Source organism: Battus philenor, unplaced genomic scaffold (genome assembly GCF_028537555.1).
Source record: "Battus philenor isolate CCGP_79_NKW_IND1 unplaced genomic scaffold, ilBatPhil1.0.hap1 SCAF_21, whole genome shotgun sequence".
Classification (NCBI taxonomy): domain Eukaryota; kingdom Metazoa; phylum Arthropoda; class Insecta; order Lepidoptera; family Papilionidae; genus Battus; species Battus philenor.
This window is the reverse complement of record NW_027181684.1, coordinates 3,231,624-3,243,849: the sequence shown is the minus strand read 5'-3', so window position 1 is coordinate 3,243,849 and position 12,226 is coordinate 3,231,624. Positions and strand designations below refer to the sequence as shown.

Below are 12,226 nucleotides of genomic sequence, written 5' to 3'. Positions count from 1 at the left end.
TTTTCTTAAAATTAATTTATATTGATATTTACTACAACTATGCTTTCGTCGCTGTTAATAAAAAAAAACTACATTGGCACTTTTTTATTTGCCAAATAATCTTTAAAAGTGAGCGAATTTCCGGAATAGCCGAAACATACGCGATTCAAAACGAGTTACACTCTTGTTAACGCGCGTACTAATAGTGTTTTTCCTGTAAATAATTCAAAGGAAGCAGTCCTTTACGCGATGAATTCCAGTTTTAACCCTCTGTTAGTTGGGAATGATTTATCCCATTTACGCAACGCGTTATTTACTAAAACTAGTCTTAATAGCAGTATTGACTTGCTACCATTATTGTTTTAAACATAATACATATTCAAATTTAAAAAAAAAATGCAATTTAAACATTTAATATAATAGTAACAATATTTACTCGTCAAAATAATAATAATACATTATCATACGTCGACACCTCACGATGTTTAAACACGAAATTGATATAAAAATAGATATTAATGAAATGAGCCATTATATTATCACAACTATTTAAAATTATAACCACGGAACTACTACGTGTCTCACGAGAATCGATCGATATCATGTTATCCCGCTCCCACTTGCATGTTTTAACACGGCAGCGTCATATCTCCATTTCTTTCTAACGGTCCGGAACAAGATACGACAGGAGTAGTGCGAATAGCTGCATTTTGTTGTTTATTTTTGTCTGTTAGACTGCGTGTAGCGTGCACATTGTGTGAATGTGAGAAAAATTCTAATAACAATTTGTTTTTGTGTGATAATTTTCAAATTTTATTTTAAAAATTCCACAGCGCATGCGCGCGTAATCATTGGACGTCTTGTCAAATTCGCGTCACTAAAACACGTGTTTGCAAAAAAAAAAATTAAAAGCTGCTAATGTCAGGAGATAACATCTAAGCTTTTATATAATCGTGAGTTTGTTAATAATAATGGCGAAAGATAATATTGGTGGTGATTCGATTGATCTTGATGCGATTTTGGAGCAGTTGGGACCTTTTGGGAAGTATAATATAGTGAATTATGCTTTGTTGTTGTTTCCGATTTTTTTGGCGGGAATGTACGGGTCCGTGTTTGTTTTCGAAGCACCAGACATAAACTACAGGTCAGTGTTTGTACCTCTACATTAAATATGATATTTAACTATGAATACACAATATTTCTTTACCATTTAACTTATGAATGACAAATAAATTAAGCATAAAATAATTAATAATACATCTGTGTAATAATGACAGTCGTAGAATAATATTAACACACATTTATTTACATAAATAACGTAATTTCTTATACCTGTTAGAAAGAGCGCATGCGTGCTTTTATCCTAAATTCGTTAGCATTCCCTTGAGAGAACTGAGTAAGTTATATTCTCATTTAGGTGTTTTTGTATCCTCATTGATTATGAAACGGTGAAATAAAAAGAAATAGAATTCGTAATATTTTCTTATCAACTATTATATAATATTAAAATTCGTTATTTCTATCTCGAAGAATATTAATGAAATGTTATTTTAAACAGCTTTCTAATAGCCTCTAAACTAAATTTTTGTCACTCAAAAAAGTGTAAAAGATATTACGATATTATTAAATATTACGACATATTTCAGATAATAATTTGTAATTTGTATACAGAATTATTATTCCTACTTTCGTTGTAAATATTGCGTTCGAATTTTTATCATTACAATTAAGTGAAATTACTTGTCTGAATTTATAAAGTTAAATGCAATTTTATTTATTTATAATATTATTAAAGTGTAAAATACATTTTATTTATATTAATTACACAATATTTTATGATATACAGTTATAATATAATTTATTTGAGCTTAAAATAAATTGGATTTTTTTAAAATAATCGTCGTTTTCTTATTTCTGTCACTCTTGTTGGGAAAAATAATAGTCTGGACATTTGACGTAGCATCTTCAATAGGAAATTCTACTATACTTAAAATATTTTTTAATTTCACTTTCGGAAGAGAAAGAGTTTTCTGGACTCTTCCGTCAGCTCACACCATGATCCTGGCCTTACACAAATACTATACCTACGAGTTCTTCAATGGTTATTAGAAAAAAAATATTATTTTTTTTAATTTATCATCATTATTATCATATCAGTTGATGAGCGCTCACTACAAGGCATAGGCTTTCTCCAGAAATCGTCATGATGACTTGTCTTGCAGTGCCTGCATTAAGCGACTTATCCACGTGACTATATCCACGTCACGTCCACCGATTCCTGGTCGTCACTAGAGAACCCTGTCGTACATATATATATATGTGTGTATTAACCCTTTCGTTACTAGCGCCCGAGTTAGCCGGCGTCCACTGGACGACCCGTATGTACCAGCGCCGGAATTAGACAGCATTCACCTTGTAATGTGAGCTTATGTGTAGATCCGTGTTTTAAGATTTATTACAGCCAAATAAATTACTAAGAATTATCCTAACTTCTATTTTTAATTAATATACCAGTGGAATCTTTAAATATGTAACACAAATGAGAAAATTCGAACATCAGCTTACCGCCATACAATATGCGCACTTCGCGGCGCACATGCCCGGTTCAGTAGCGTCAATTCGGCGGAACGGACTCCCGTAAGGAAAGGGTTAATAGCTATTTTCCTTGGTCACGCCATAACTTAAGTATGACTTTACCAATATCATTTATTCTTTTTATATTAGTTTAATAATATTTAAGAAGGTTGTTATGGAGGAAAACTAACGAGAAAATTATGTAAATATCTGAGAATATACTATCACTATTGATATCATGTTTGACAGTTCGCTAAGAATTTCGCGCGATTGACAGTTAGGGTTCTGTATATGTATATAAATAAAGTGATCATTTCGAAAAATGTTACTATAATTTATTTTATAATTGAATTCGACTAGCCAATTACTTCTGACACTACAATCTGTCAGATAACTAGTGATTTATAATTCTCTTCTTCTTTCTTCGTTTTTGTAGCAATTAACAAAATAGAAAAAAAATGAGTAATAACAACGCTTCGATTTTATAAAGACTACAGTGCTACACTACTGTATCATGCCTTAGGAAAACGCGGCGAATTGAATTCCGAGGAAAAAACTAAATGAGACAGAACGGCGCGACCAATATTCCCCCCCCCCCCCCCCCCGATCTATTCGCGTTTGTACCTAAGGCACGGTAGAGCGGTTTCGGCAGCACAGTATAACATAAATAATATGTTTTGAGTGTAAAAAGATTTGACCTTTGTTGATTTTAATCGTCTCGGGGGATAGGTGTGAGGCCGGGGTCGTTTATTCCTAACTTATTTTTCCTCCGGAGCCTCCTGCTTGAGGTGTTACATTAGATATTTCTTCGAGCTTTCCAGTTACTTGAGGAGATTCTCCACCTCTGATAGACCACGGCTTGAGCTATTAATTATTACGCATTTAAAACTGCGATTCTATGATGCCTATTTTCACCTCTACCGATTCCTATAGTTGTTTTACAATGTTGATTAAACCGCATATACGGAATAAGCGATCTAAAGGAATGGATACATTAGTGGATACAATTACAAATAATAGCTGTTTGCGCATGTTTTCATTTTAAATTACTAAAGTATGTTATTCTTGATATTGTATAGTTATAAAACGAGAATGCAAATTACGTGTATACAATAATATTGTCGGATTTTTAACAATCCGACATCGGTGGATTCCGACATTAATAAAACTACCAGGTTTTCTACCAAAATTTAGGTAAGCAATATTATATGCTAAACATTATGCTATTTAGTCAGCTATTTGGTACACTCTATAATAAGCTACCTCTAATTTCTTTTAGATTTCGATGCTATTAGACTTTGGCTGTTATAGCTTTATATGTCATAAGATGCTGTAAAAGTACCACTAGCCTGTAAGCTATTTGTCAAACTTTTCCATATATTATTTAAAAAAATATTTCGTACGCCATTTGTTACGATATCTGATAAGCTATATGTTGAGCTAAATCATGTGCTATTTACAGGCTAATTGGTAATATAATTGATATGCCATATGGTTGGCTATTTAGTGATATATAGCTATATATAGCTTAACGCTATTTAGCATACTACGAGTATCTTTTAAGTCATTCAATAAGCTATTTCAAATACTTTGTTTAAACTATTTGGTTAACTATTGAGCATGCTGTATATGCATGCTGTAATATTTTTTAATATTTTTTTTATTTGGAATGCTATTTGATTAACTAATCAATAAGTTAAAATTATTTTTTTTTAATTTAGAATAAAGTCAAAACACACGAACAGACAAGTAGATAGTGCCATTCCTTAAATTAATGGTATCTTTAGTTGTAACATAAATACGAAATTGCCGGATCCTATGGTTCCCTGAAGGATTTAAGTGAAATGGATATAGCAATTAGGCATTCATCAAATCACTAAAGGGCCCTAGCTAACCATTAGCCTACAATTTATCTTCAATCCCCCGAGACATTAAAATATACCTAAATGTAATTTCATAAATGAACATGTGAGTCCAACTACCATATTAATTATTATTTTATGCAAACAGTTTTTATAGTTCTAAGCGTTTGCTTAAACAACACATATTTAAAAAATTATAATATACAGGTAAACAAAATGCATTAAAATAGCGTTTCTCTCCGTGGGACCCACGCCACACAAGAAGGCAATTTTTTTTATTGTCCACGTTTTTAGGAGCCTTTCGTACTTCCCCTGTCTTGGGTACACAGAGATATTACAGCAATTTCATTGTTAAAGGAAGCCAATTTGAAAGTAGACTTGACACGAGTTTAACCCTTTTGCTTTAATATAAAAATTATGTATGTCACATAGAGGGACATAAGAATTTTAGAAAAGCTAAGATAGGGCATGGCTCAAAAAAGGTTGTAAAATACGGCTTTAAAGCTTTAACACCTATTTCCATCACCCAAAGTGATCTAAAATAATGTATATTATTTTTTTATAAAAAGAATGCAACAAGCCAGTAACTTGGTAGCACTAAGTATACAGGGACAAGTAGTAAATAATATTTAATTTTAATTTGTAGTGTACTTTAAGTTTGCGTCTATCTGCTGAAAAGAAGAATCCCAAATTTCAGAAAAATACTTGTTACTTGGTGTATACGTCGTTTATTATTTTTAAATCCATAGTTTTCTTGGATAAGATCTACCAATTATTTTTTTTATTAGGATCTATTTTCTACAGAGATTCATGCGTACCATTGTATATACAATCACGTTTAATATTTCCGATTTTTTTGCTCATGTTTTTACTTGTTACAGTGTTTACTAAGTCTATTAAAGTATTTACTAACTAAACATTTAAAACTAATTATTTAACGGAATCAGGCGTTATTTAGCGAAAGTCCATCCTAAGTAAGAAAAGGACCAATATTTAAAACTAAGTTGAAGTCATCTAATTGTTACGAATATTTTTTTAAACCATTGGTGTCTTGTTTGTTCTTAAAATTGCCTTAACAAAGTCCAGTTTTTAAAATTACTATTCGTGCTCATCACTACTCCATATTGCTATCCTCAACTTGTACGCCAGTATCTGTGCGGTAGTTGCCGTATTCGCCACATCAATAGAATCTTGGGTCCCAGCTTTGTAATGCGAGTTCTTGTGACGTGATATCACTACCACTACATGTTGGACACTGTCCTACAGCCGGAGGGTGTCTGTTGTTCGACAAACACCATACATTAATTGTCAGCAAATGAGCTATACATTCATCCCTTTAAAGCTTTTACCACTATAACCAAGAATTCTGTAGATTAAGTAGAATTATCTACAACTAGTAATAGTTCTACACACAATTCCACTTACATATTTATTTTTGTTATTTAATCAATTTGTGTTTCACAGTTTTAAAAATAAAAAATCTGTGTTGTTTCATTTTAAACGTAAAAAAACTTCTCACCAAGACTCCCTCATAGATTTGCAATGGGATTCGTTGGAAGCGTTCATCCACTTCATAATAGCGGGTAGGTTACGATGTCTAGGACGCTTATACTCGTTACATAACGCAATGTGGCCTTTAAAACCAACAATAATTACTTTATGTATATATTTATTGCACATAAATCATGTGCTATCAGCGAATTGTTCAAGGTATGCGTTTAGATTTGTTATGATAACCAGTAGCAAACATAAGATCGCAAATAACTTTATATTATCTTGTGGCGTATTGATTCAGGGATCAGATATATGAACGTATTATATACAGGATGATATTATCCTTCGTATTCTGAACTACCAAATGCATTGCTCCGGGGATTTTTATTCTTACAAAAATTTGTAAGTTAAACAAATATCGTATGTTATCATTAAAGGATCGAGGTTCTGTGATAGACGTCACTACACTGGAAAATGTTTGTGCTGGCCATGTTATCTGTTCAGAACTGTTGTACGAGGTAAATTTTCGAATTCCTGCAACAAGAACGCGTTCTAAATGGAAAAGAGAGGATGAAAAGCAATGAAAAAAAGGAAATTTAGAGTGAATGAGAATGTTAGATAATGTGATATATGTAACAAGAGTGAATGAACGATTATGAGAATACTGGAAAAAGAGAGAGAAAATAAAAGACACATGAAAAATTTATTAAGAATGTGAAAGTCCCTTTCCCACAATAAGGTTGGTGCACGAGAGGTCCCCAAAAACGACGACTAAACTAAACTCTTAGCTGCCAGTATTTAACTAGATTAAAGTCTTTAACGCACGTTCACGCAGTTTGTTTCTCTTTTGAAAGAAGGCGTATTGCGCTAAGAATATTCTTGTTATCATGGTGATAAAGGAAGTTTCGTTAAGACTTAAAATACCAACGTGTTGTCACAAGCAATTAACCTTATCAATGTAATTTGTCTTAATAAAGAGAATAATAACTGCTGTGTAATAACCACAAATACGTAACTATCTAAGAGATCGAGAAATAAGGAAGTGTTTGACCAAAACAGTCATCTCGTAATTGGATAAAATAAAATTAAAACCGTTACATCATGAGTAATCGTCATTATCAAGCATAGGCCTGCCCTAAAGATTGACAAACGAGAAATACTAAAATAAATCTGGTCAATTCTTTTATCTTCTCCAAATTCAGCTAGGGGTCTGAAAAATAAACCTTGAAAGTTAAAAGAGATGGAGTAACGTAAGTCATCTCGAGGAAGATACCGCAAATTCCGTGAACAACATTCTGCACCAACGAATCGGCTTTATTTCACTTTGATTTCACTTTTTTGGAGCGTACCGTTTACTCCTATCTTAAAATAACAGGGTCTTACATTTCGTAATAATTTTTTCGACTTATATTTTATTGACTCTCTCTCTCTTATCTCATTCTTTACAATTTCAGTTTATCAATCTTTTTACGTTCTTCACATTATTTTACATTCTCTTTTAGTTTATTCACAATCCTTTCCACAATTTTTTGAATCATTGTTTAATATTTATAATTTTTGTTTCCTATAACTTAAATCTATTTTTATTCTTTTTATAACATTCATTGCATACTCCTTGGTTTTCCCTTTAACGTTCCTCACAATTATGTTACAATATTTCAAAAATTATATGGCAGCATTCTTTATCTCCCATTAGGGAGGCGATGGTGTCACTCTCTGTCCTTCTCTTGGATTGACCATATCAGCTCGTTACTTGACTCCAAATTTTATGCTACGCTCACGACGCCAAGAACTGGAACAGGTGACGTAGTGTAATAAAGGCGGCGTTAACTGCATATTCAGGGCATTACGGCTTTCATCAATGAGAGTATCGATGTCAGGAAGAGTATGGAGCCCTGTATTATTTTACAGTATTGCCATATGAACACAAAGCTGTTCCTCACAGATTACGTGTTGTATTACACAGGTCCTATACAGTTTTATCATCATGTCAGTAGTAAGCCGTCCACCGCCTATGTCCAAGCCTCTCGAGAAATATCCTAAATTACACGTTGGAACCGGCCTGCATTCCACGTCTTCCGACGGCCTTGACAAGATCTATATCGTTTGACGAATGAACACTAAATAAGTAAATATTCAATCTATATTAAAGTGTTTCACATTCTACAATGACGAAACCAAAAAAGGGTTTAGAAATACGAAATTAAATTGTCGTAGTATCTTCGGCATCAAAACCATTTTCGTCTAAAAATACGATTGTCGCAAAAGCAATAATAAAAAATATATAAAGGACTCCTTTAGTTCTTTCTATTATTTTATTAAGGTAAATAAACGCCGTTTGCCCTTTGACATTATTTACCGCTTCAGCTAAAGTCCCTGAGCCTTAAAGCGCTTAACCTAGACATCGCACAATCGCATCAGCCGCGGAAACCTCAGCTTGATCTATTACATTATTTATTTCGATTGGGTAGCCGCTAAACTCTTTGTTCTCTAGTATGCCTGCGTAGAATCCTTAAGTACCTTCGTCCACGTTGTACAATGGAGCTCAGAAATTCTTGGAAGGTTTTTCATCATCGTTTCAGCCATAGGACTTCCTCTTATAAACATTGGCTTCCCCTACATATTTCTTACTGGACTGATTGAAAGCGGCCTGCATCTAATGCAGTATTTTTTTATCTTTTACGTGTTATGTTCCATCTAAGCCTTTCTAAAATCTTGCGCCACCAAATGAAACACACACATATATATATATATATATTAAAACGAGAGGGACTCGTATCGAGTCCACTTTCAAATTGCCCCTCTTGTTAAGAAGATCGAATTGCCTCTATGCGGAGCGTGGGCCCCACGTTGAGAAACACTGATCTAACGTCTCCTCTGTCCATGCTGTGGGCGAACGCCCTTGCTAATCTACAGGAGCCGTCACACTTTCTTGCGGTTTTGTTACAAAGTTAAAGTGACGTAATTAAGCGAAACAAAACCGTGTAAAACGACACTAATATATTTTCAGAAGAAATTGTATAAAATAACCTAAAATAGTAAAATTGAGGGAAAGAAAAATAGAAACAGTCGGTTGGAAATTTAAAAGTTTAAAATTTCAAGAAATGTGGCGAGGGATGAGAGGTGATGCTTGTATGTAAATGAATGCTGTGAGAATGTTAGATGATATGAAGAATGAAAGAGGGAAGAAAGAGAGTATCTGTGAAGGATGAGAAAGAGAGGGTGAAAATAGGTAGGCGTATATACCTGTCCCAAAAACAAGATGAGGGAACAAGAGGTTCTCAATAACGAAGACCATTTAAAAAAAAATCTGCAAGAGATTAACAAGTTGAAGTAGCTATGGGCAGGTCACATCGTACGCAGATGGCCTCTGTAGACACCCCACAAAGTAGACACACGACGTTAAGGTCGTGAAACAGTGGATGCAGTGAATGCAGGCTGCCTCCAACCGGTCCTTTTAGAAATCTATAGGCGAGGTAGTTCAGCAGTAAACATCAGAATGAGATGATGATAATGTTGTTTCAAATATAAAGTACTTGAGGGAGCCGAATCTCAATTGTTCACAACCCATCTATAGAGAATGAAAGAAATTCTACAGAACTGTCTTTTGTTCTTTTAAAATCTAAGACCCGTGCTGCAAATCTGTACAAAAGAAATCTTATTAATCATCTCAAAGACTGATGTAACATTAACAGACTAATTGAAATCTCAACGCAATTTGTTACTGTTAAATAGATTATGTATTATTAATTGTTTCACCGTCTGGAAATCCTCGAAGCGGTATTCAGTTACAATGCAAGTACAGTCGCCAAAACCTAATGTGAAGTTGGTTACGATCTCAACTCTCGTGAAATGGCATAAAGTCGTCGAGCCTGTAATATGCGCGCGGCGTTCTTGACTGTACCGATTTCCGCATTTGCCGCCCTCTAAGCGGCTATTACCATACATTTGCATTCCCTTGTAAGCTTTCCGTTCCTATTTACGCCCCGTATCGAAGGAAATACATAGGGGAATTAACCTGGGAGTGTTATTTCGTTGGTATCCTTTAATTAGGAAAAGGCATCAGACGTTTGTGAATTGTTCAAGATGTTTTACTCTGTGACGTCACGAAATTATTATCTCATAGAATTTCAGAAATATATATAGTCTAATAACAAATGAAGTTTCACAGTTCGGTTTACTACGTGCGAATGTCATCGTACAACTGAAATGCGTCTTTCCAGCTTTTGTTTTATTTTTAAGCTTTCAACCCTTCTGCTCCGTGAAATCAGTTCCGATAAAGCTGTAAAAGCTCCCGGGCTAACAGCATCAACTTCAACTGAAACCAAGTAAGAATAGCACGTTTAATTTGGTGACTCTATGTAGTAAATTTGAATATCCTGCGAACAAATCTTAACATTAAATTATGCTATCACGTTATGATATCACAATATCGTAACTTCGGATATCATTGAATGTACAATTTTAAAGAAAAGGTGTATAGCAGAGCAGACCCTCTTTATGGTTACTATTATCTCTTTATCATGTTAGAGATTTGGCAAGTTTATTTGTGGCTGCTTTGTGAACTTCTCGTGCATCCCCTATCATGGGAGGATAGGAACTACTTGTATGGTAATCCTTTTTATTTGCATTGTCATCTTCTCTCCATCTCAATGTCATTAACTCAAACTTTTCTATATTTTTTTAACATTATGTCACATTTTTAGTATTTTATCTGAACTAGATTCTTTATGGTTTATTGTTTTTCCTACTTATTTATACCTTTTTATGATCTCTTCTATTGAAGAGACCATAAAACCTTCCTGCATAAATCCAGTAAGGTCTGACGACTAGTAGTCGTCCAAGGCGATGTTTGTATGTGAGATTTAAAAGGTTTTTCTTTATTTTATTTTATGGCCCTCGTTATTGGGGATCTCTGCTTCGACTTCTATCTAGTTTGGGACAGGATTGCTTTTTATCTTTACTAATTTTTTCACAGGATTTTTATTTTTATTCTCAGCTGTTATCCTTCACATATTCTATCGTTATATTCTTTCTAATCACAATTCGATCTAGTATAGTATAGTGTAGTGTAGTGTAGTGACCAGGCGCAAGGTTGTACTCTTAAATAACATAATATAATTAGAGATAAAATTCTTAAATTATATTGTCTTTGGAATGGGTCCCTCTTTCTCGTAATAGTTTAAGAAATTCAAGGCTTAAAAATAAACTTTCATTCTATGCATATACGATCAAACCCATATAAAAGCCAGGGCAAAGTTCGTGTATCAATTTTAGTCACGAACAATTCGATAACAATGCAAACTGTTGTACATATATTTGGTTCTATTAAATACGTGGTATTAATATAAATTACTATTGGTTCAAAATAAATGACTTCGACTAACGGTTTTTTTTAGTTTGAATTAAGAACACGTATGCTTTAGTACTCTATCATATCTTTGGAGGACTAATGAGAGACTTATTATGAATAATAAAGCACGCACTTAACACACACGTCAATGCAATATATGACAACCTATTACGGAGATACCTCCAAAAAGTATGTTATGTAAGCAAAATAACTAAAAAATAACATGTCAGTGTTATTACGGTAAATCCGTACATGAGAAAAATTTTCGTAGCGTGATTTTTTATGATTTTCGTTAGTAAAAGTTATGTCATTATATTTTAGCTAAATCATTAGATAAAATTATGAGTTACCCTTGGAATAACTCAGTCTTAAACAACTAAACTCAGTCTTAAATATGACGATTGATATTGTAAAGCATTAGAAGCGTCGAGAACATTATAATAAAATAATCCGCAAGGTCACCCGCTATGAATTCGTTTTATTTTAATTTGTTATTCCCCTTAAGTAATAACTAAAAACGAGAAACAAAAAAGAGAACATAATAGTATAGAAAGCGTGTTTTTATTTACACACCAGATGTTCATAGAAGTTGCCTTAACTCTCTTGCTGAAGAATAGTACGAGTAACGACTTTTTTAATCGTGGAAAGGAAGAGTCACATAGGTTGATCGTCATTCAAACGCCTGACGTCATATATACAAACTATTACACATTCTTCAATATCATTTGCATATATTGTTAAAAAGTAAATCGCAACATACACGGAATATTGTCAGTTGACGACTTCCAAAGTTATATCCGTGCAACACTAAGCAGAGCATTTTAACTGTAAATAAATTATTATTTATCCGTATGACTATTTTCGTTGTGCAATAGATAAGATGTCACCTTTTTCTCCTTTTTAGCCGATGGACGTTCACTGCAAGGCCTTTAACCCTTAATAACCTAGAGTTTCAATTTTGATA

The 12,226-nt window shown here is 33.4% G+C and overlaps 1 protein-coding gene across 1 annotated transcript in view; it reads left to right on the top strand.

Annotated features, from left to right (window-relative positions):
• The first annotated feature begins 729 nt into the window (after positions 1–729).
• Positions 730–12,226, top strand: part of LOC137923274 (organic cation transporter protein-like) — a 36,116-nt gene continuing 24,619 nt past the window's right edge. The window contains exon 1 of the mRNA XM_068766473.1: positions 730–1,123. Coding sequence (XP_068622574.1) covers positions 951–1,123 — 173 coding nt within the window. The 5' untranslated portion in view covers positions 730–950. The remainder of the gene's footprint in view (positions 1,124–12,226) is intronic.